Source organism: Perca flavescens, chromosome 24 (assembly GCF_004354835.1).
Source record: "Perca flavescens isolate YP-PL-M2 chromosome 24, PFLA_1.0, whole genome shotgun sequence".
NCBI classification, from domain to species: domain Eukaryota; kingdom Metazoa; phylum Chordata; class Actinopteri; order Perciformes; family Percidae; genus Perca; species Perca flavescens.
In genome coordinates, this window is record NC_041354.1 from 4,476,529 (window position 1) to 4,501,885 (window position 25,357).

General features: G+C 42.5%; 1 protein-coding gene across 6 annotated transcripts in view; it reads right to left on the minus strand.

The window, feature by feature from the left end:
- The window catches only part of LOC114550827 (nck-associated protein 5-like), a 130,097-nt gene that overhangs the window by 8,665 nt on the left and 96,075 nt on the right, over positions 1–25,357 (minus strand). For all 6 annotated transcript variants that reach the window (XM_028571725.1, XM_028571724.1, XM_028571726.1 and 3 more), the window contains 13 exons: positions 24,762–24,941; positions 21,806–21,874; positions 19,741–19,779; positions 19,384–19,503; positions 14,144–14,248; positions 13,062–13,250; positions 9,292–12,860; positions 8,588–8,693; positions 7,449–7,536; positions 3,606–3,926; positions 2,229–2,344; positions 1,819–1,939; positions 1,503–1,678 (listed from right to left, as the gene is read on the minus strand). In XM_028571725.1, the coding sequence (XP_028427526.1) occupies positions 1,503–1,678; positions 1,819–1,939; positions 2,229–2,344; positions 3,606–3,926; positions 7,449–7,536; positions 8,588–8,693; positions 9,292–12,860; positions 13,062–13,250; positions 14,144–14,248; positions 19,384–19,503; positions 19,741–19,779; positions 21,806–21,874; positions 24,762–24,941 (5,199 nt within the window). The remainder of the gene's footprint in view (positions 1–1,502; positions 1,679–1,818; positions 1,940–2,228; positions 2,345–3,605; positions 3,927–7,448; positions 7,537–8,587; positions 8,694–9,291; positions 12,861–13,061; positions 13,251–14,143; positions 14,249–19,383; positions 19,504–19,740; positions 19,780–21,805; positions 21,875–24,761; positions 24,942–25,357) is intronic.

A 25,357-nucleotide genomic window follows, 5' to 3' on the forward strand; every position in this document is an offset into this window, starting at 1 on the left:
TGAGCGCTCAACTTTGTTTTGTTACTGTGAGACTCTGCTTCATACAATCATATAATACCTGATTAAAATGCTCTTCTTGCCTGAGGAGGTCAGATCAGGACAAGGACACCTTTGCAATGGTGTGTACTCGCTGGTCTTTCTACTCCGCTGCCAAATATGTCATTTTTCTTGTAGATAATGAAAAATAGTGAAACACAAGCATTTGTATACATGCAGTGTGGCTCAGAATGACACTGCCCTTGCTGCAATCATATAAAACAACATTTTAATATATAATGGTGCTAATGAAAGCTGAAGCAGTAAGCATATTCCACCTTCCACCTAAAAATTCAGCAAAATTATTCTAATTTATGGTTACTTTACAGCTATATATCTGAGCCTGATGTTCCAGAGTGACACCAAAGGTCAAGAATAAAAAACAGAATAAATTCAGATTCTTTTCTCTGCCCTCTCATACACAATTGTGTTTTGAACTTGTTTTGAGTCAGATCTTTTTTTTTTCAGGATATGGATTTTTGCGTGAGGGTGGGTGTTGGGGCCGCAGCAGTGTAAGCGAGGCGAGCTCGGCTGTCCCACAGAGCCGGGCCACGCAGGCTGGAGGCCATTTCATGGTCTCTGATTCTCATTTGTCATTCAGCAGTGTTAAATACTAATAGGCAAACACCCGCTGACACAAGAGGGCGAGGCGATCGAAAGCAATTAGGTGGGTTTTTTTTCTATGAAAATCTGCAAACAATTCCAATGGTAGCAAAGAAAACCTGCGGTCATGCCTCTGGAAGTATTTCAAAAGGTAAAGTTGACATTGCAACTCAAAAAGACTTGCTCTGCCCAGCTGAAAAGTCAACGTCTATGACAAACAGGAATGGTAAAAATTCAATTTTGTCATCTTTATGCCTCTACCACAGGGAAAGAAAAAATTATGCAAACCCTGTGACAGTGTGTGACCCTGTATCCTGTGTATCCTGTATTTTCTGAGTCTCTTAACACATCACACATTCTCTTCATACTGTATGAAGTTGCATACATCTACACCTGGGAGCTGCTGGCTGTTTAGAACTTTAAACTGCCTCAAGTGGGCTGCGTGAAATGAGAAAATTGATGAATTCTAGAACAATCAACAAAGGGCACACTGCATCATAGGCATAGATTTTTTTGGGGGGGATGCAGGGGATATGTCCCCCCCAAATATTTAGAAGAGGTAGATTTGTCCCCATTAAAAAAATATATGAAAGACAACCCACTCAAACAATCAGTGACTTGAATATATTGCACAAAAATGTTCCTTTTACTTTCAGTAGACAAGAACTTGAGCAGCACGTGTTAAATATCTCAATAAGCGTCTTCAAATATCACTGCCTGTGCAGCTTTCTGGATATCACAAGGGGGAATAATGACCAATAAAATGCTTGATATGAATCAGCAGCATGCCTGTAAAGCTCTTCTTTTTTTTTTACACAAGTATAACCAATTAGCCGTGAACAACGAGCTGTTTTAATACTCACACTGAGTCTGTCTCTTGCTTTGCCATCCAGGGATGACTCCTTGTGCAACAGCTTGTACTGGGAAATCCTCCTGCTGTCCTTTTCCAGATGTGAGTATGTATCGTGCTGGTAGTAGTCCATGATCAACAAAGATTTCTCCACACTGCTTCGCTTCAGGGTCTCCTCATTCTTGTCAACTGTGGATGGAGGAATTTGTTACAACAGAAAATGAGGCAGAGGATCTTAATAAAATGTGCAGCTTCTATCTATGTAGGTGACTGAAAATGACCAAAAGGAACTTCATGAATCATTTGGGGATTTCAATTTTCCACCAGACCTGAGTCACTCTTCTTAGATCTGTTGATCAGGGTCCTTTGGGGTGAGCTTCCAGTTCCCTCGGGTTCAGTCTCGGTGTCGCTGCTGCTGCCCGAGTACGTGGACACTTGCAGGGCTCTTTCCTGTTAAAAAAACAACAAAAACAGTTTAAAATACACAAATGAGACATTTCTTAAGACTCAGACCAGCACGTTTATGTTGCCAGTGGTGTAGGGAATAAAGAATAAAGAATGTGAACAACAAACCTCTATAAATACAGCTTTGCGCAATTCTTTCCCAGCCAAATGTTGGCAAATAACAGTGTTTTGAAAAGTGTTGTCTCGTTTTTAAAAAAATTTTTAAGGCCTGTAAATATGTACAATCTGAATACTTTCACACAGAATTGTGCATATTGTAATGTAAATGACTTACCCCGGGCATATCATGGTCATGGGCTTTCATCTTCCTCTCACTTTCCTTCTTTTTGTCCTCTGTGGAGATGTTGCTGCGTGGAGCACAAAGACTCAACCTCTTTGTCCTGATTGCATCTATAAGTCAAGAGACAAAAGAGAAATGAGTTATTAAGGCATACAGTAAATAACCCAAGCGGTGACCACCTAATGTTATGCAAATAGACAGAGGAAGAGGAAAACATCGTTTGAATTTTTCCAAAGTGACAATCTTTCCTTCAGCAGACAGGCTGATGAAACACAGGATGAGAACATCCATTCAAGCAAAACCCATCCAGCTGCCAACACGTCCATTTTTCTGCACATATGAATGGAGCTGCACAGTATCCAAGCCATCAAATATTAATGGTGTCCACCCTGCGATTGTTCCCCGCCATGACTCCTGGCAGCCCAGATATAACAGCTTTCTGTCGGCCCCAGAATGACAAAGCACTGCCTTATTATCACCCTGCCTACTGCTGTCTCGGACAGACGCCAATTTAATTGTCTCTTTTAACATTCAGCCGTATTACAATAACAGCCCGCTTTTGGCCAATGCTCCGCCTCAATCTGAAAATTCTGCATCAGGATCATAAAGGTCCTTTCACTTTCTTCCCCTCGCCTATTAGGAAGCAAACAATGTGACAGACGCTGCTCCTTCTCTGCCATCCTTTAGGACGATATAAAAGGATAGAGGCCATAAACATACGATAAAGATGCACGTAATATGTTTGAATCAATTTGTACGGGGAAGATCAACAGGAGCCGCTCTCTCTCGGTTTGCAGTTGTGACTCAAATTGCTGCCCCTGCAGTGCCACCGCAGAACTGAGTTGAAATAGATGCAGGCTAATGTCCTGTAAGCATAAAACCCTGGGCGTGATTACTCATCCCTATGTGTTATTGTAGCTTTAATCAGCCATCTAATTGCATCCTAGAAGCTACCTTTCTGTTGTGCATCACACAGAGGCAGAAGACGCCTTATGATCTACTGTATGGCTGTGTTGACATGCTTATCTGATTGCATCTGTTAGGATGTGTTAGCAGGAAGTGTATAGGCTTCTATAAGGACACAGAGTCCTTTGTCATCTCAGCTGAGTATCAGACGTCAGTGTTGATGCATTAGCTTCAAAATTAGCTGAACAAACAAGGCTGTTCTTTTAATCAGAGTCTAATAATGTGAACAACTTCCTCTCGTCTGGTGCCCTTGAGCACTCTGGAGGAAAATGTAAAACAAAGTACCGTGACATTCAATGTTTCACTTACCTTCTGAAAGGTTAAACAAACTGTCGTAGGTTTTCAAGCTTTGGCACTTTGCCATCTTGCACGATAATAGTTTATATAAAGAGTTTCTCGACATACCTGATGCTGCTAATTTGGGTAGGCGGCTCTGGGTGTCTTGTGCGTTGTCGCTGCAGGTCACACTGGACTCTGACAGGGAGTGACCCATGCTGGCAGGGGCATGCAGGCGGGTTTTTGGGAGGGAAGACACTTTCACATCTGGTTGTGAGGGGTCTGGGTAAGAAGAGGGAGGCTCCCGATCGAGATCAGAGGAGCAAGCGGTCACCCCAGCGGGGCTGGATTCAGATTTGGGGATGTGGCGACCGCTGGCCCGGGTTACTGAATCGGGGAGAGGGAAGGTGCCGATCCCGCTGTCCAGGGTTCTCATCTGACAGCCAAAGCCTAAAGTGACAGGGAGAGGAGTGTGATGTCTGGGAGAAGCAGGGCTCAGCAACAAAAGGAAAAGAAAGGAGGGCTTGGGTTCACATGCAACGGAAAGGGTTGTGAGTAAAGAGGGCATCTGTAGCAGGTTCAGTAACACGTGACCAATAGGAAAAAGGAGAAAAGACAGCATTTTTATTTGATTTTGTAATATTTTATGTTCCTATCAGACACTTTTGATAGAAGCATTTGTAGCTATTACACTAACAGATGCACAATTATAATACGAGATGACACAAGAAAGCACCTGCTGCCAGCAATTCTAAAGAAAACGCCCGAGGGCAAATCATCCGAGTGCACGCTGGGTTGTAATCAGCCGAAATGACAGCAAGTAGCAACAGATGGACGTTGTTTGGAAGCCACAGTCTGCAGAGCCTTGACTCAGGCTGTAGCAGATGGACGGCCATTCAGCTCAGCCCAGGTCCTTGTAACTGTGAATGCTAATGGCCAACAGTTACGTCAGCTAATGAGTTGAGGTTCGCAACTCTTTGCTGAGATAGAATTAGTAAAGTGACAAGGCTCGTGATGTTCATTCCAGTTTTTTGTTCTCCCACTGTTGCCCTGAGAGAGGATGAATCTCTTGCAGCAATCAGTTTTGTCTTTCAAAACATTGGTGAGTGAAAACTCCTAAAGCGGACAGGCATGTTTTTTTTGTTTTTCTTCTCTTTAGAAAAGGTGGTTTGATATTGACAGGCTCTCCTAAGCTGTATAGCTTTGTCTTGATAGGATGCTGGAGCAAAAACACAGTATACTCATTTCTCTCTGAATACTGTTGGGGATCACAGTTGAGTTTCAAAAGAGTTTGCAAGGAGGGATCACATTTACATTTGAGTTTGAAGCTTAAACTATTGATCCATTTTCTCTTATGTCCCTGGGTGCGATTAGTAATGCTCTAAAGTAACAACTGCATCTCCTCTTCCCAGATGAGGGAATTTAAAGAAGTTATATAAAAAAATGTTTTTTTAAGAATTCAAAAAATGTGAGCAATCAATGTTCTTTTTTACGTGTACGTGTAGTTTTGATCTGACTTGCTTCTGATATTTGACACCGTATTGCGCATGGAGAACCTGCGAAAATGAGTCCTCTGTTTTGATGAACACATACAGTGTTCTTTGGACAGATGGCCTGTGCACATATCAACTGTGAGTCAGCAACAAAAATAAAATTTCTGATCCTAAGTTCATGATGTAGTTGCCATGCAAGCAAATAATGCACAAATGCGTATTTGTGTGTGAGAGAAAGAGAAAGGCAGAGAGAGCCATAGATTACACAACTGTATAATTGAATGCCAAGCCTGGCTGTTCAAGGTGCCCCCTGTAACCAAACTATAACAAGGTCTGCAGTAATTCTACCCAGAGGCAACAACAACTGGACATAATGTAGTTTTTCATGAGCTCCCTATCACTTCTGTATACAACCTCCAGGTTTTAAGGGGAAAAAGCTGGTTTGTTAACACCTCCACAGTACGAAATGGGCTTTATGCAATGAGGAGGTGTCAACAGGAAGAGTCATCACATCAACGACCATAACCTCATCTGGGAGATATTTCTGTGTCAGCAATCGGATGAAAATGCAATGAAAATTGACACTAATTGTAAAGTCACATTTCCACAATATAAAGTAGTATCCTGGGTCATTAGAGTAAAGATAAGGCAGCAAGATCTGAAAATGTTGCAATAATTCCCTTTTTTGGTGCTCAAGAATGACTCTTTGTATCATCTCATGGGTTGCTTGTAGCCCTGTGAGTTTCCAAAACAGAGTAAAGGCTAGAAAGCCAGAAGCATTAGCACCTGGTGAAATAATTGCTGCATCATTGGTATTGATCAACAATGCCATCAAACTCCTGCAGATATATTAGGGTCATTCTGTGCTATGGGCCAGTCAAAATGTTATTCATTGTCCCTTTATAAGAAACAATACTGCCTCACGGGAAGTTCTGCTAATACATAACTGACTGGTGTAGAGTGAACTTCAAAGTCCACATTCATAACTTGGATTTTGCTTAAGCTGCTTGTATTATAAAATGGCTGGATGTAAACTATGATTGATGGGTTTGTCTGGCGTTAGGGCTGTGAATGCTGCACTTTGGAGATACGTGACATTAAAGCAGCGCTGGGGAGCAATGAGCAGCCACAGCTGAAACCTTTATGAAATATTTATTTCATACCGTCTGGACGTACTTAGCTGAATGTAAAAAAAGGCAGCGTGTTAATCAGAATACAGAAACAATTAAGCGTTTCATTTTTGGCACCGTGGCTGTGACCCATCATGAGCTCATTTCCACACTCTTGACATTGTTTGATAAGTTACTCTGTCAAACCTAAAAAAAAAACAACAACTATGAACGCTATGAACTAGTTTCTGGTTCCTTAGAGATTACTATAAGAACTGGCTGTTGTGAAGATGGAGTCCATCAAATGTTCACCTCCATGTGTATATTCTGAAGGTAAACCGTGCCAATTATGAAGCAAACCCACAGTACAATAACCAACCTTTACAGCCAGTTAGTTATATAGAATATTTAAAATTGATTACAGCAGCTTTAAATGAACGAGCATCGTTTTAACCTTCATTCAATTTGAAAAAAAACGTCATGTTTTTAAAGATTGGACAATTTAGGTACAATTTTGAAAGCTTTGCTTCAAAATATACAATTTAAGACTAAAACTATGAAAGAAATAGCACCTTTTTTTTCATAGAATTTGGCCCCAAGTTATTAAAAAAAGGGCCCTACTCCAGCAAATGTCAATTCATGCTGCCTATGGTGCTATATTACAAGATATAAATCATTAGGACCTATGAGATGGATCACTGAGACAAAGTCTAAAATATCAAACTAAACTCAGTGACAACTGAGTGACAAACTGCACTCCACACCCTTCTCTCTCCACGTCGAATTACATACCGCAATGCAAGTTTGTCCCATTGCAATAATAACAATCATCATCCCGTCTCACAAATTGTTTGATGCATCTATTTTTTCAGTTCCTTAGCTGCTCAGGCATTGTAAAATATCACCCGGTTGCACATCAATCACCTGACTAGATTGTCAACATGTTTTCCTTTTTTGCAGCTGCTGCCGCTTTCTCCCCACAGTAATGGCAAGTCTGGCAGTGAGAGGGAATTAGTTGGCGAAGGAATTGAGTTGTCAATCACATCAGGAAATCACAACTGTAAAATGTGTTAATGCTCTGTTGCACTGGTTGATTTGTGATGGTTAGTGACAGCCTTGTGTAAGCTACTTGAAAAAACTGTACTGATTGAGGTAAACACTTGCAAATATGAAACTCAGTGGCTTAAAACAGACAACACAAACTTTTGACATAGTGAAGGTAACAAGAGCAAAGTTGGTAAAAAGGAATATTTCACAGCAGATTTGAACAGTACCTGTACGTTAGTTCGTTTGTGATCCAATCCATGTGTTTCTCTTGGCACGTTATCACTCACTTTAACTATTTTTGGTCATACAGTACATACGCTTACCTAGCATGTGGTCTTGACAAGCTGTGTCTGGGATGCGTCCCTCCTCATTTTCAGCCCTCAGGTTGATCTTCTGAGTCATTATAAGGGTCTAGAATATTAACACACAGTGCATGTTGGTGATATGAACTTCAGCAGCTAAAACATAACATCATGTACAGTGTAGGTAAGTGTCTATATATGCATTTACAAAGCTTCCTTTTAGGCAATTTGCAGAAGAAAAGTGAAAAAGTAGTACCTACAGATTCCTGTATTTTATGACTTGCTTTTGGAATTGTTAAATACTGTATGTTTAAAAGTTTTATTCAAAAGGGAGTTTGCAACTGTCATACTTTCCTGTCTTACTTTAATTGTGTTATTTAAAAAAAAGTGGTTTTGAGGTGGTGCAAGAGAAGGTGCTCGTAGGTCATAAAGTGTCCCTCTTTTGTTGCATTTCTGTGGGGAGAAGATAGAGAAAAAGCTTGGAGGATGGTATTAAACGGCCCCTTTGTCAAATTGAGTGCCTACGATAAGGGCTCCTCCATGTTATCAAAATTCCACATCATCTGGATTAAATTTCCTATATTATGCAGTGAGACTCTTTGTGTCATTCTATTCCTCCATTCAGCTGGCTCCCAATACTCCCTTTTTATTGCCGTCTTGCTTTTTTCAAGCTCTCTCAAGCACTCAGCCTCTCCATCATTTTTTTTTGACTTACAGATAATAAAGAATAAACCCACAAGGTCATAATTTTGGCCTTTTGCTTACAGAGTGCGTTGATATGATTTAAAGAACCAAGCCGCTGGATATGCCTAATTTAAGTTTGTATTACATGCATGGCCTGTTGGCTGTCTCTGTGTGAGATGTAGTTTTAAAAGCTTTTCAGCTTTGTGGAAACAACAACAACAGTGGCCTGGGTAGATAATGAAAAAGTAGGCGATGGATTGTGAGTCAAAAACACAATGTGAATCAATAGCAAGCCTTCAGGGGATATAATGCTGAAGAGGTGGTGCTGCTGTGGATGGGTTTGTGAAAATGTACTGTACAAGTGTGAAAACCTTTGGGAATTTGCATGTATGCATGTGGCAACAGCCTGACAGAACATAGTCAGAGACAGACAAGCAGAGCTCGACACAGACACACACGCACACGTGTTCACTTACAGCAGTATCTGGACAGATCTCCATATCTCCCTTCATCTCGCTGTGTTTCCTGGGTGTGGAGATCCCCGGTGGCGACGCAGCCACACAGTTGCCCTTCACAGCAGTCCTGCGAGGAAATAAGATTTGATCCGTTTTTATGTCTGTGTGCCGAGCTCCTCCTTTATCAACTCGCCAGGTAGAAATGAGCCTGCTGATAAACTGAATTGACCTGGTCTTTCGCTTCACGGATGTGCGGACAAACATATGTGCACACAACAATGCCATCAAATGTTTAACAACCTCTATTAAGGGCTCCCTTTCAAGCAATTGACGTGACTCTGGATAAATATCTGTCAGCTGTGATTTGAAGTGGCAAATCAATGAAGTGAGGAGTGTGAATATATTGGCTGAGAGATGCTTTTCCTTAAGTGTGCCGACTACGTGCTTGGATGCTGGTCGGAGAATTTTTTTATGCTCACCAGTGGAGTCATAACTCAAGCGGACAGCTGCTGTTTGTGTTGTTTATTTAGCAGTTTATCTAAACACACAGGTTTAATGCAGCGATGGCTCATGTTTAATTTAATAGAACAACTGATTTGTTTTAGTGTCGATTCACTTGAAAACTCCGAGAAGGCTCAGAGACAGGAAGTAATCAGCATAGCATCCAATCAATATGGGTAATTCATTCATGATTTTCTTGATGACAAAGATGCTGTTTCACCCACCTGCCAAGAATCTCTTTTACAAACTGGTCTTTGCCGATAAAGGCTGTTGTACACTGGATCTGACTGGCAATCTGACCCATCTGATTGTTGCAGTGGTCCATGATGGAGCTCAGCTTGTTGTTCATCTCAGACAGATTCTGCACCTCCTGACTGTCTCTCTGCTGGTTATCATTTTTCTTCTTATCCTTCTTCTTGTCAGACTTCATCTGTTTGCCTCCAAGCACTGATCCGATCTTCGACTCTTTCTTCTCCTCTTTTCCCTTGGGGGAGTCTGCTTTCTTACCGCCCAGAGCTGGAAGTTTGCTCTTACGGAGGCCGAACCAGTTTGCCAGAGAGGGGCCCGTTTTCTGTTTGGTCTCGCTGGCAGCGACCTTCTCCTGTTCTTGACATTTCTGCAAATTCTCTTCGATTCCCATCATGACTTTCTCTTCAATAGTGCAGACTGTTGGGCTGATTTTTTTCTCCTCTGTATCTGGAGAGTCTGTCTGGATTTGGACTTCGCTGCTAAAGTCTGGCTCATTCGGGGTGGTTGCTACGGCTCTTGTCTCTCGCACTGGCTTTTCTGCGCTATAGACACAAGAGGAAGGAGGCTGAAACTGTGGATGAGAGGCAACTTTTGCTGGCTTATGAATGTTGTTCAAACCAATCCTATCACTGATGGGTAAGCTACGTGCCTCTTTACCCTGTGACCCCTCAGCTTTGGAGCCTGATTTAATAGTTCTCTCAGGGAGGACGTTGTGACTATTTGACCCTGTCATGCCTCCGTAGTGGCTAAGCCTAGTCCTGGGGGAATGGACGGGGCTCTCTACTAACCCAACACTTTGTACTTCCAAGGAACTCTGCCTTGACAAAGAGTTCCCCCTTTCACCAGAGTTGGTGATGATCTGAGTTCGGATTTTACCAGGTCCATCGAGAACATTTATGTTGGGTTTCTCAATGTAGTTGGTGCTGAAACTCTGGCTACGGGCTTTGGCCCCATTCATCCCCAAGGCCGGCTTTAGATGAGATTTTGTAGTAACAGATATGGATCTAGAGAAAAGTTCACTACTCCTTTTCCCTTTATCGCAAACGTCCCCCTCCTCTGGTAACACAGCAGCATGCACGTCTTCTTCCTTTAACCTACACTGGACCTCACCTTTCCCCTCTGTAATGGACATCTTGGGAGGCGAATCAATACTGTACACTGGCTTCAAGCTGTCACACTGGGTAGAAGCATTTGAAGTCACAGTCTCCTTGGAGACTGAGTTGATATGATCTTTCTCTTGCTTGCCTGGTATAGAGGGACTATTTTTATGACTAGGTGGAGATTTAAAAAAAGGTTTAAACCCCATTGGGATACGAGTCTTTGAGCCTTTTTCTGCTGTGTTGGGGGAAAGTAAGACCAAGCTGGGTGGGCTGACGACAGCTTTACCATTTTGTGGTTTGGTTTTACCTTGAGGGTTGTCCTGAAGCGATATAGGTAAACTAACAGAGATCTTCTGCACTGTCTGATGGACATTGTCATGGGTTGATCCTCTTTTATTTGCAAAAGAGTTCTGAAGTGAGGACCCTCTGAGGGCACTGTATGGAGGAGGGACATTCTTTGAGCTTCTAGGTGATTTTTCAGTTTCTGGAGCACACCCTGAGTTTGCAGAAGGGAGGTAGTCTTTTGAGGTCATCCTCTTGGAAGTGCCTTTAGTAGGTGTCGTGGCAGGGGACTTTTGAAGGTGCTGACTGGTTTTCTCAACCAGTTTCTGAGGTGCAAGTGCAGTCCCGTAGCCTGCATCCAAGTCTAAACAGTCTTTATCCTTAATGGGTAGCGTAGTTTGCATATTTGGTAAAATTGAGTTGTGGTAACTTGGGGGAGGGCCCCTCACAGTGGTTGGTGTGGATGTTTGAGCCACCCATGTTTTATGTGCTTGAGGCGACCCTTCGTAATTTGGTCTGATCAGTAAGGAGGTGGTGCGGCCTGGGGGAGGGGGAGGAGAAGGGGACCTGAGTTTGTTTTTGGTGGTTTCACAGTGTTTGTCCCTGGTTGGCTGTTCACCATTGTCCGCATACTCCAGGTGCCTCCTTGAGAGGTGCGGGGAACCAGAGGAGGAGCCTTTACTCCATTCGGCCCTGCTGGGGAGCTTAGAGTTTACCGCCTTTGGGCTCTGTGAGCAGATTCCTGGTGTCTTTATGAACCTGGACAGTTTAACTGCAGGAGAGGAGGGGGATTTCTCCTGACCAGAGGGTCCTGAGTTTCCACTGTTACTTGGGTCAGTGGAAGAGCCCTTAGACAATCTCAGTGGGGATCCTGAAGGTTTGTTACGACCGGGTATCTTTGAACCACTGGACTTGGAACCAGCAGAATCATTCATTGGTGGGATGGAATGGCCTTTATTGGGTCGGCTGCTTGGTGGTTTGATTAGTTTCCTTTGTGGAGTCAGCTGCATTGACAGCCTCTCTGCACTGCCCTCCCTGCTATGGCTTGTTTTGCTAGACCTAATTTGATATTCAGATGGCTTTTCTGAAGATTCAAGAATGCTGTAGTTTCTTGCATGTTCTGCTTTTTGCCTTGTTGGCCTCTCTCGGGGCACCAGTTCTGTGTAATCGGCAACTACCTTGCTGCTTTGAATGTCATTTCGAGGCCCAGCACTTGCTGTGAGCTTCTGAGCACAAAGTTCAATAGGCTCTCCTTCGGCATCAAATATTGCCAAAATGCTCTCCTCAGACTGAGTACACTTGGCCCCTTTGGGCTCCTTAATTAGGCTGAAAGGTCTGGGCCTCCCATCTGCAGACTGGGTGCGTCCCTGCTCTCTACGCAAGCACTGTTGTGCGAGCAGCTTGGCAGCATCTCTTGACACTCTCTTGGAGTCCCTCTCTGCTAGCTCCGATGGCTGGCTAAAGGACATTCCGATTTCACTAGACTCAGAGTTGAGTTCCTCTGGATCATCGACGTCAGAGAGGTGATTAGGACCCGCTGGGTAAGAGGGGTTGAAGCACAGCAAGGATGGTTTACTAAAAGCTGATGTCCGCCCTCCCTCAGGGAGAAAACTGTTAATGAAACTCATGAGTTTCTCAGGACGCTCTTTTGAGTCACAACCAGAAGGTTGTTTTGTAGCCCCGGGACCTGAGCTACAGTCCCCTCCACCTCCACTGTCCTGTATCCCCTCCCAGCTACACAAACTGTCTGAAATGCTGCGGGAGAGCCTCCTACAGTAAAGCCAGCTGTCTTTGGTGGGAATTTTATCTCCTCGACTGGAATGTGCCAATTCATCATCTGCATCATCGGAATCATAAGAGAACTTCTTGCCCCCAACAGCTGCAGTTCTACCCACATGGGTAGGCTTAAAAACCACTTTACTGCCATTCTTGATACCCAGCGAGTAGATGCCCTCGTTAGAGTTCATGCAGTCTTTGTCGCCGGACTTGGAGACCTTGGATGAAGCAGAGGAGCTCCTGTGTTTCCTCCTCTGGAGCTTTCTCAGTCCCTCGAGAATGTTGCTCTCCTTGCGCCTTGTGGGCAGCTGCTCCTCCAGGGCGGCGCAGATATTACTCGGGGCTGACGAACCCAAACTCAGCCTCTTTTCCCAGGTCAGAGATGACTACAAGGCAAAAACAAAGAGTGGGTCAACATGTAAGAAAACATTTTGTATCCATTTGAAGTCATAATCAGCAAGACAGACTCCGACAGCAAGATGGAGAATTATTTAGGGGTTTTGAAAAGAAAGACAGCAAAACAGGGATCTTGATGAGCTACTGTACTTCTATAGATACTCAGTCTATTATAGAGGGAGAGGGTTTACCATTTTCCCACAGGAGCGTCCATCGTTCCAGGTGTAGGAGCCGCTGGAGAATTCACTGCACGCACTTGACAGGGACAACTCACTACTGCTACAGCTGCTGCGTCGGTAAACAGGCGCTGGTGCTGTCAGACTCAGCTGGCTCAGACACTTGGTCACAGGGAGACCTGCCTTTCCATTCAACTGAACCTCCTGTGAGAAAGAGAAAAGAGACATGCTATTATCGTGTGAATAACATGTATAGGAACATTTATACTTTAAAACTCTAAATGTGAGAGTACCTGATGTGTAAGTCACCGGGTAAAGTTGCGAATCTAATTGCTCTCTTGCTGTTAATTTTGTGATGAAAGATATTTAATGACTTGACAGACCGATCAAATACTCTGGCAAAGTTTCCTTTTTCAAATTTAATTTGAAAATATCAATCACATTTCCATGTGCAGTCATCACAACACAGCAGATGTTTCTTCAATTAGTATCTCACTGCCAATAATTTGACTATGCAAATAAATTATTTTATTCTTGTGTGCTAGATATGAAACAAGATATTCCACTAATCTCATATTAAGATTCACTTATGCGTATCGCCTAACACAACCTAGTTAAGGAGATGTGGTACTTTTGCACGTTTAGATAACAAGACGATTTATAATTCACATCTTGGCCTTTATTATTTCATTTCTCCCTCTTCTTCCACTCTCAAAGTACACAGAGTTTATCAGGAGGCTTTCTCAGAGGGGTAAAAGGGTAAAAGAAGGGATCAAACTCATTTTCAGCCCTTAATGCATAATACATAAGATGACTAATGTACCACAGTGTCCTATGGAGTCATTTTTACTGACAGCGAGTCTCAATCGATGGTTTTCTGGTAATATGACAAGGATTTATTCCTCTTTGTGCCAAGTGATACTGCCAGCTCTTCCTGCTGAGAGCAGAGGAGGGGTCACGGCTTCAGATAGTTAGGTCTGTATTTTAATATCTTGTAATGATTTCTTGAAGAGGTTGCGGTTATGCTACCTGGACTATTTTGTATGGCTGGACAAAAAAAAAAGCATTGTCTTCTGCGTGTTTCCCATTAAGCTTACACTGGAGGGAGAGTCTGTATTTCTGGAAAGCAAGAAGGCTTTGCTTCTCTCTGTCTCCAGAAGCAAATCGGCCGCAGATAGATCCAAGATCCGAGAGTGGAGTTTCTGAAAGGCAAAAAGGAAGGACACACCAGAGTAAATTTTGACTGCAGGAAATTAAAATGACACAACAGCAGAATGGTAGGGGGATTTTTCAATCATCAATACTTTGTACAGCACAATCTAAAAGTCTTCTTTTAGCACCTCGTCAATATACTTTTCATTCAAAATTTGATCAAATGGAATACCTGAAACATTTTAACACTTAGTGATCCTTCACAGCAAATCTCTGAAGTTATGCATATCAATACAAATTTGAATTTGTTTTCCAACACCTCTAAAAGCCATATAGTATGTCGAGGCTGAGCAACATTTTGCCGGCCCATCAGATCCCCTCCACTGGCGTCCGAGCCCTGATTCATACTCCTCGCTCAAAGTCATTAATGTCATCAGCTGGGAAAAAAAACTAATGTGAATAAGAAATAATTGCATCAGGGAGTAAGGGATTCCTTTGATTTTTTTTTCATTCATATGCTAGTCCGCAGTCTCTTGTTATTTAACTCTTGTGCTTAAGAGGGAGGGATACAAAACCAAATACATTTCCACGTATTAATCTCAGAACTTAATTACACTGGGTTCTCAGCGCTCAAATGAACTTAGACTGGAAATATGCCGGAACTAAACATTTGATCTTATGCTGAATTTCCTTGCCATGGGTAAAAGTAATGCTCACGCAGGGAGTATATACACACGTGTGTATTTCTGTACTCCTATATTCCAGTCCTAGTTTCTACCATTAAAATGAAATGCACTTCTCATGCTGCACACTTGCAACAAAACAATATTTATCAAGAAAAGTGCATGTTATAAAAGTGGAAGTCACCTTCAGCAAATGGAGACTGAGCTTTAAAAACCAACTGCTCAAATTTTCTATCAATGCCATAAACATTTTAAAATAAAAAAATAAAAACTGGTAGATCTTCAATTTCATTGCATTCCATATAACTCTCAGTTTGTATGGACCTTTTTCTGTGTTGTGAAAGACGTCCTCTGAACATTGTGGTGCGGGAGAAAAAGGAGAGAGAAAACTGCATTGCAACCTGCATTACTTTGCCTGTGGCCAAAACACAACCATCCTACGTTTTTCTCTTCAATTTTTATACAAAACAAAAGAAAAAAAAAATCTTTTTGTATTAGTGCGAGCATGTGAATTTGACTAATTACCTTCAGTGACTAGGTGGTAATGGTGCCATGGAAACCAATAGATTTTTCAGCACAGTGATAAGTATTCCTTACTATTTTTAAGATTCATAAAACATCAAGCTCTGCATGCTCTTTAAAAGCTGGCTTGATTCAGTTCAAAAGCATTTAAAGTGTAAAGGATTCCTCAGTCATGGTCCAGATTGTGCTGTTAACAGGTTTCGAACTGTAAAACCTCATAGGCATTGCTCTTTCAGAATTAAACATTGCCTTAAGATGTATGTAAGGTTCCAGGTGGCTTCTCATCCCAGTTTTAAAACTCATGAAATTGAAATTTTGTGCAGCTCTGATGCCGCATCGGCCGGGCTTCCCTGCTGTCCACACGGGGATGGGAGTGGCTGAGGTGTCACGGGAGGTTCTGATCTTATCGTAGGGTGCTGGATTTCACCTCCTCAGCATCCCCATCAAGGATTTAGTCAATAGTGTCACAGGGTCGCGGGGAAAGTGGGGGTGGGGAGTGTAGGTGAAGGAAACGGTAGATGACAAGGTCATGTGCACACATCTTGAACTTTTCAAGGTTCGAGGCCAAGATCAAAGTCGCAAATTAATGCATGCAAGACTGTAACATATCATGCAAATGTGGCCTTTCATTAACTATTCGTGGACATCCATTAGTCTGGACGCCAACGGAGAACTTCCGTGTGTCATACTGAAGAAAAAGTTTCAGGCTTCCTGCTTTTGTTCTGTCGTTTTTTTGGCTTGACATTGGTCATATTTCAAGATAATGAATATCAGCCCAGAATAGCAGCTTCCAAACAAATACATAAGCATTGGCACTCACTGTCAAAAACCCATCGGTTGACTGCAACACACAATGGCGGGTTGACAAGCAGTCAGAGAGAACACACACACACACACACACACACACACACACACACACACACACACACACACACACACACACACACACACACACACACACACACACACACACACACACACACACACACACACACACACACACACACACACACACACACACACACACACACACACACACACACACCTATATGTCTGACTCATCCTAAAGCTCCAGCTACACACAGCCCGGTAAACTACACTAGGATAATATAACAAGTAATATGACAAGACTAAAGTTAAATATATGGAGTTCTGTTGAAAAATATCTTAAAAGCTCCATGCAAATGTTATAGAATTTCATTTACCACTAAAAAGCTGCATCATTTGTTTAAATTTGTGATTTAAAACTTTTTTGCACAGCAAGCAGCATGATTGATCGTCTAAAATGCAAAAAGGCATGAGCAGTAATGAGGTCACTGGCGCTCATGCTGTGTCCTTGGGGCCCTGAGGTAGCTTAGTTAGGGACACAGTATTTGTCCCAGTAATGGGCGACTCAGTTGCCACTTGCCGGTCACATTTGATAAGCAGCATAAGTGGATGGGACTGCACACTAGTTATTTTCCCTTGGTTGCATGGTTTGCATGCATGGTTTGAGATAACAACCATCATTGTAATTTTGAAACGGCAAATGTCGGATTTTTCTGAAATGAAAGCGTGGCATTTTTTTGTGAATCAAACCTATTCAGCTGAAGGCGGCGAAGGTGCAAAACTGGTGCAGCTCCCATTAAAAGCATTATGGTTCTTTATCAGAGAAACTAAAGATGCCCTCAGGGAACTAGAGAACGTTTAATTACTGATAAGCAAAAGGTCCAGAGCTAGACGGGAAACAGTACACTCATGTGGGTGATTAAGTCACCCTCTGCCGGTGGCTCCAGCAGAGAGAAGAAATGAAAACTCACCCTTCTTATTTTCATATTTTATTAGAATTTTTGCAAGGATGGTTTAGTAAGTGGGATGTGAAACTGTTTGTTATTACACAAGGGTGTAGGTTTAGTTTCAGAGGTACCATAATAATGCTACTATAGAATATTTTGGGCAGAGCCAAGCTTCCGTTTCCAGTCTTTGTGCTAAGCTAGGTTAGCCTGCTCGTGGCTATAGATTCATTTTTAGCATACAGACAGAGTGGCATTATCTTCTTACTATGGCATTTGTCTTTTTTTATATAGTTGGTGGTTTTATAATGTGTGGTATATAATGTGTTTAGAGATAGATGGATAAAAAACAAGGACTATTTCGGAATTACATACTGCCAAAACGTTTCAGCCTCCTGCGATAAATATAAATGTTTTTAACAGCTCTCCCACACATGAGCACAGAGCTCATAATGGACGCACAAAACATCCGGAGAAGCAGGACCACATCGTGATTAATTCTTACACTGAATCACCAGTCGATGGCGGAAATATCCTTATAAGGTATTGAGCGTAATGAGAGGCAACTCATTTTCCAGTGAGAAAACCTACACATCACGGTTTTGATGTGTCACAAAATGTGGATGCACAAACCCAATCAACTGATTCATCATCTTAAAGTTAGTTTGTTTTTTCCAGCTGGATCATATGGAAGAAAAAAAAAAAAAAAAAAAAGGGGGAAAACACATTACACAGTCCCTGACTTAATTCTCGTCTCCAGCTAGATTGCACCTCTTGGTCCCTACAGTGATATCATCAATATCTCATCCTCCAGCCTTTTTATATTGCAGTTTCACTTGACGTCCCTGCCTGTCCAATAATGGCGCTGGAAGAAGCTGGAACTGACGGAGGGCTTTACAACACACCCAGAGCCATATTATTTCTCTTTCCTCTTTTTTTTGTTAAACTCGATCTACCATTTCTGACCCTTCTGATTTTGCCCTTAGTTTTTCACTCCTACCTCCTTGTTGTCTTGGCTCCCAGCTATCTCTCATCTCTCCATTTTCACCATCCTGTCCTTTCCTTCTTATCTACCCTTGCTTGCCTCCTCTCCTTTCACCCTCTCTTTCTCCCGTCTGGACCGAATGACAGCTCTTTCCCCCTCTTTCCCCCTCTTCTTTCTTTTGGAAGCTTGTTATTTTCATATTCACAGCGAGGAGCACAAAGACACAATTTACATAACTATGAAATCCCTACTTTCCAAACTGTTCTTATTGACCTGCGATGCTATATCACTGTTGACAATAGATGAGTGGCAGGTCCGTCTGTATCATAATTACACCTTGAAAATCTAGCAGGATTGCACACACAGACTTCTCTCACTAAATTGGTGTTTTCTAAAGGACCAAAATGATGAACTGAGGCAATTTTCAGCCACTCCAAAAAAAAAAGAGAATGTGGCGTCTGCGGAGAATATAAATACAGTGGTGGTTGTTGTGTAATGCTTACAGAAGAGATACTTGATAGTTCAAATCTGTTGTTTTGTAGAAGATTTTATTTCTAGTGCTGCAAACATTTATCAGAGTCAGAACTGCATTAGAGGAATAAAACATCATATTTTATTCTGATATGAAGGGAAGTATTCTTTTTTGGATACACCAGGGAGGACGCTGACCTTTTTTTTTTACTTTAAAGTTTATGTTTGCCTTTGTAGAAGCTCTCTTAGGCAACGCCCTGGTACACCAGAGAGTCCTTAGTGAAACCATAAAAGTAAGAGCATTAAAACTGCACATACTGTACAGTATGCAACCTCAGCTTGAACTCTTATGCATGATAAACAAACCAAAACAACAAGGGATCTGTGCTTTAAGGCCTGTGTTTCCTTTATCTTTGCTTCAAAAACAGAAAAACGGACCAAGAAACAGTGTCTGATAAGATTGATAAAGATTGATGTAAAAAAGGAAGTTTTTTTTTTTGTACACTGTCTCAATCTGAGACCCCAGAGCAGTTTAATACCAACCCAAATGAAAAACAACTTCAAATGCTCGGTCTTGTTTACTGGAGGAGCTGCTGCTGCTTCCTTCGTCAACTGGATGATTGCAGGGAAGGCAGAGAGTGAGCAAGCAGGTTTACAGCTGTGACTAGCACGGCTGTGTGCTATGTGCATATTCAAACCAAAGGCTCAGTTGCATTTCATGCTGTATGTTGGGTTCTGAGTGGGCAGCGTACCTGGAGAAGCAGGTCCGAGGCGGGCTTGATCCGCTGCTGGAACAGAACACCCAGCGCCCGATTCTGCTGCTCGAGGTCAAAAACTCGCGTTCGCAGCTTCAGACATTCCTCTCTCAGATCCTGAGTAAATAGCAACACAAGGAGGGTTAGATGAAATGCTCGCCTATGTAATGTTCACTTTTTCCATTTCTATAAAGGTACAAGTATCGAGGTTATGTTTCTCAAGATGAAATGATCGTCAAATGTATCGTTAATCTAATAATGCAAGTTGTTGACTGGTTATGTTATAAAGGTGATGCTTTTAAAAGGGATCTGAGATGAGGAGCAAAATGGTTTCCATGGAAATAAGAAACAAACCTTCTGGGTGAGAAGCGCCTGCACAACTTGATTGGCAACCTTAGAGAGAAAGAAAAACAAGTTGTTATTGAATGTAATACAAGTTCTACTTCCTATGACCCTTACAGGCCTCTGTAAACCGACTGCACTGCTGACGCTGCACTTCCTCAGGACTTCCTAAGCCAATTAACACATACGATACAAATTATTGTGAACAGACCCAGTATCTGTGTGTGTGTGTGTGTGTGTGTGTGTGTGTGTGTGTGTGTGTGTGTGTATATATAAGTATCTTTTACACACGTCTTCATCACTATTCAACTCTCACTTCCTAATGCTGGTTTGACAGCACCAGTATGATGTAGGAGCAGAGGTGTCTGGGCTTTGCTCTACAGCGGCTAACACCCCTCCCGCCCGCACCTTTCAGACCACAGCGCCGATGGAGAAGCGGCTCCGATTACTGCCCATTGATTGCTCATTATTACCGTGTGAAGCCACATCGGCTGTTTTGAGTGCACTCGCTCTCGTTTATTGAATGAGGAGAGATGGGAGTAAATATGGTGAAATGAGCCCTGCTCCTGGAACCGCAAGTTACAGATCGACTTTGTTTTAAAAAAAATAGCCGAGTGATCAAACAAAACCCGACTTAATGGTTTTGGACAGAGGATTTGAACTATTGCAGACATTGTATGACTTTGAAAGAAGTAATGATACTACAAATGAGCTTTGCACACATACTAAAATGTAGACAAGCAGCTGGTCTAACAAAAAAAAATAATCATCCCTTCTGTTACAAAGCAAACGTTAGGCTTTCCACTGTTGTTCTGAGCAGTTCTGAGCAGTCGTTAAAAGAGGCACACACAGCCTCCACCATCAAAACAGGATCATTACAAAGCCATCCTTCCACAAAAGTCCACCACATAGGAAAAGTAGTTGACAAGTAAACACAACAGAGCCGAGTTGAGCCATCTTAATGAGGACAGGGAAGCAGAAAAGAGACGAGGACTGAATTTACCCCAGATACAATCCATGTAGTACACAAACTCTAACATGGCTTTACCACTATATTCCTCCCCTTCCTTTCATTTTTATCACTCACTTTTGATCTTTTTTCTCACACTTTCCTCCTCAAATCTCTCCATCCTTTCCTTTTTCATTCCCCCATCTCCTCTCGCAAGTTATTCCCAACCTTTGGCAGATTGGCTCAGTCTGCTGGGCCTGTTGGTATCAGGACAAATTGGGCAACTTGTCCCCGCTGACCATACTTCCCTGAAGAAGAGCTCCCCTCTCCCTTTCCTGGAGTGATTCAGCAAGCAGGCACAGCCAAGACTCAGGCTGCTTTATTCCCCTCATGTGGCTCCCTAAACAGCACTTATCACACTCTCACAAATTACCAGAGGGCACAGAAGTGCCATTGTTACGTAAACCGTTGCTTCAGCAACACCAGTTCACATCAGGTTAAGGTTGTTTGGCAGCTTGCATTTTAGACTTTGATGCTGACCACAAATAACAGCAATAAGCGGTTTTGACCATTGCATATAGGGGTTAATGGTGGTTTGTATGCTTTACAGCCATAAGTGTAGATTTAGGGGGGGTGCAGGGGATATGTCTCCCCATATTTAGAAGAGGTAGATTTGTCCCGTCTCAAAAAATATGAAAGATAACCCTCTCCCCAAAAGAGGTCAAAAGTTTTTTTTTTTTTTTTTTTTTACTTTCAGCTAATGTTGAAGCTTGGGGCTTGCAGCTTAAAGTGGAAACATGCTTGCTTCTTTATTAAAGTGAGAGATTTTAGTGCCTTAAAAATGAGACAGTTTTCTAAATGAAATGCTAATATCAACAATTCACCTCTGCCTCCATCAAGCTGCAGTTCATGTAAGGTTTCAACCTGTGGGAAACACAGTGTGCTTTGCAGGACCTCATTAAAACCTTAATCTTAAACTCAACAATACCACTCACTCTGTTCACACAAAGGCAAAGCTAATTCAACAAACACTGAACTTTTCCAAGGTAAGTTAAACATCTGGCGAGTCATATGGCGCCCTTCAATGTGTCTCGGAGTGAAACAAGATAAACAAGGGTTCACACTCACCTCATCCAGACAGCGTTCATACTGTTCCCTCTGGCTCTTGTTCTCCGAGGCCAAGGCAGAATTCCTCTCCTGCAAAGAACACACAAACACACATTCAGGGTCAACACAGCACAGCACAAACCTCGCAGTGACTTTGGTTACATGTGATGCAACGAAAACAGCGATGGAGACAGAAGGCAGCAATCAAGCAGAGCCGCAGCTAACAGGAGAAGTTGCTTCAAAAGGTCATATGTCAACGATGAACCAATACGGCCAATACAAAGTGTACAAAGTACCAGAGAAAAAAAAAGGTCAAGGGGATGGAAGACATGCTGCTGAACTTTGGGGCGGCAGCTAGCCATTTGGAGTTTGGACCTAATACGAATATCTCCTCCACTTGCCAAGCGATGAGGCAGCTCCCTATTGATCTCTGGGAGTTTCCAATTTGTCAGTGGCAGGCAGCATATTAGGAGCTGTCAGCCGGCTTTTGCTTCTCTCACCCTCTGCCCTTTAGTAGAAACTACCAATCCCTTGATGAAAACATGGAAAACATAATTGCAACCCAAAAACATTCTAATTATGCCATCTAGGAAGAAACACTGATTAATTAAAGCCTCGAAGCCTGCTTATGGGTGCAAATGTAATGAATGACCTACGTGACTAAATCAATCCGTCTTGTGTGTTTTGGAACAAAATTAAAATTTTTAGGAGATATCTTTCACTGGAGAAATCCCTTGACATGTTATTCATCATGTTTTATTAATTCATTTAAAATGTAACACTTGCTCATGAAACATTCCTGTGTTGTCGGTGAGCACTACACCTACACAAGAGCTCTTTTCTCAAACTGAAGTAGTTTGTTATCCGACTCTCCAGGCTTTAGTTAAAGAACGCAACTTAAGTGGTGTTTTGTTGTAAGTTATTGCTGCTTTACTGTTCAACGACACAAAAGCCTTTAAAAGATTGAAATAAGAAACCCAAGGTCATTTTGACTTATTAATGGATTTATTATTACCTTTGCCAAGGAGGTTATGTTTTCGTTTTGTCAGCAGGATTACGGAAAAACTACTGGCTGAACCTCCATGAAACTTGGTAGAAGAGTGTAGCATGGGCCAAGGAAGAACCATTCAATTTCGGAGTGAATCACAAAGTGGATATACAAAATATTATTGACTTTTTGCAACATTGCGAGACAGGGCATGGCCTTCACAGATGTCTTGCGCTCTCCGAGTGCCCTTTACTGAAAAGCATGCTGTAACTTGTTCTCTAAATACAATCTTAGTTGTTTTGCTGGGAAACCTTGACATGAAGGACTCTCTCTCTGACAAACACTATATAGAAAGACATGCTTGTGACATTTAAGTTTGTGAAGTGACATGGTTTTTAAGGAATCATTTCCTATTCCTTTCTGCTGCTGTCAGAATATTTGGCCACAAGAATGGCACAATGCAATGCTCACTGATATTTGAAGAGCCAGTCCAGGAACAAAGACACCGATGAATGCAAAGAAGTAACCATGTTTACGGTGATGGATGATGCTGCTGCAGCAGTTAAGCCTGTGGAACTTGTTAGTATACAGTGAAAGAATGAATGGCAGCAAATTGAAGGGAAAGGGAGTATAGCCCTGATGTCTCCAGCATCAGGTAAAAGAGTTAAAGAAAGGAATCCAAACCTAGAGCGTGTGTATATAAAACACGTTAAATGATCCTCTGTGGCTACATGGGTAATTTTAGTTCTTATGTTCTCATCACTTAACAAGTAAAATGACCAACGGGCATTTCTCCAAAAGTCTGGGTGTTTTCATTTATAGACCACAGTGCGTGCCTGCCAAGTTAATGAACACTATCAGTTGAGCTGGAGAAATAAGAGCCGGGCAGTGCTTACTTAGTGTCAGTGGAGTTTATGCACAAGGCTGGGCAGTGATGTATTGCCTGTGCTTTGTTTTTGCTGCTTTCGCCTGGGGGTGCATCCATCACCCGCGCCGGCAGAGTGGAATGAAATGGCGGATAACTTTTGATAAAGTCATTTAAAATGTAATGTTCAGGTGATGTGCTTCATCAGGTGGCTTGCTGGGACAGGCTGACCACACTTCCTGCCAATCTCGGAAGATAGCGTACTGCTGAGGAGCAACACGCAATTACCTGCCACTTTGCTGTAATTAGGGCCTAATCTCTATCACGGATGCTTTAGTGTAATGTGTGTAGACTGAAAGAATGCACTTTCTTGTTTCAGGCACTTTAGTTCCTTAGATACGGGTGTCAGTCAACTTCTTGAACACTGGCATCATTTGCTTTGTCTTCCAAAAATTTTACCTGATTTGAGATGAAGTAAAGACTAAACAACATCAAGATGCCACATGGGGCCACTTAGAAATGAGAAGGTATGACTGGTGGCCTAAATTTAATTAAGTCTGAGTCCTTTAATTGTTGAAGAGATCTGAGAGGATGTGTCCGGTGGCAACCCTAACCCGCCTTAGCTGTTGCTTGAGGCTCACGGCGGAGTGCAGCTCAAATCCCAGAGCGCAGGGGGAAAACAATCCAAAGCTGGAGTACATGCTGGGGCCCGCGGCAGCGACTCTCATAGGATGACTTTGCTCTCCAAACGAAGACGACTGGAGGATTTGATGAGCTGTCATGCTTTCAGACGCAACTGAGCAAAGGACTCTGACAACTGGCAGACAGGCTGGCCACAAAGGATAGCCAGGGGTGGCTGGAAGTGTGGATGAAGCTTTTATTGCCAAGTATGTTTTTTTACACATACAAGGAATTTGTTTTAGTGTTGTAGGTGCACATGCACCTACAACACCAAAACAAATTCCTTGTATGTGTAAAAAACGTACTTGGCAATAAAAGCTTTTTCTGATTCTGATGAAGAGGCAGGAATGAAAAAGAACAAAGCAGAAAGAAGGTAGGTGGAGAGAAAGGAAACAAAGGGAAAGCAGTAAAGGTGGAAAGAAAAAGGGTAGTAAAGCAGTTACCTCCAGGGCCTTGAGGCGATCCAGAAGAGGTCTGGATTTGTCTGTGTCCTCTTCTGCTTGGCTGGCATCGGGATCGGCGTTCGGCAGCAGCCCCGGGTCTGGCTCCGTTTGAGTCGACGGCGGTGAGCCATTCCCTTCGAGGCCATCGTACCGTTTCCGCACTTCCTCGGAGAGTTTATCCTGACGCACAGAAAAACAAAACAAGGTTAAAAGGAGAGAGAGAAAAAAAAAAAAAAGGAAGGAAGGAAATTTGGCAAGTAAAAACACGAGCAGATGGGAAGAAAGTGTTTAGAAGTGAGGTATGACAAATGTTTCGGGGGCAGGATGCAAAAGAAATGGGTAAAGAGCCGTGAAAGACAAAAATCAGAGGGAAGGAGAAAAGGGAGAGGAGAGAGAAGAAAGGGGAAGGGATCAGATGGTCAGACAGGGCAAGAGGGAGGCAGCTTTGACAACAGAGATCCAAAAACATCCCCTAATCCCTAATCATGTTTCACTTGTTTTCCAAAAAGGGGCAGTGACCTTGCAGGGCTCTCATCTCATCTATATTATGGGGATCCTTTTCTCTCTATCTTTGCTCTCACTGTGTATCTAAGTCA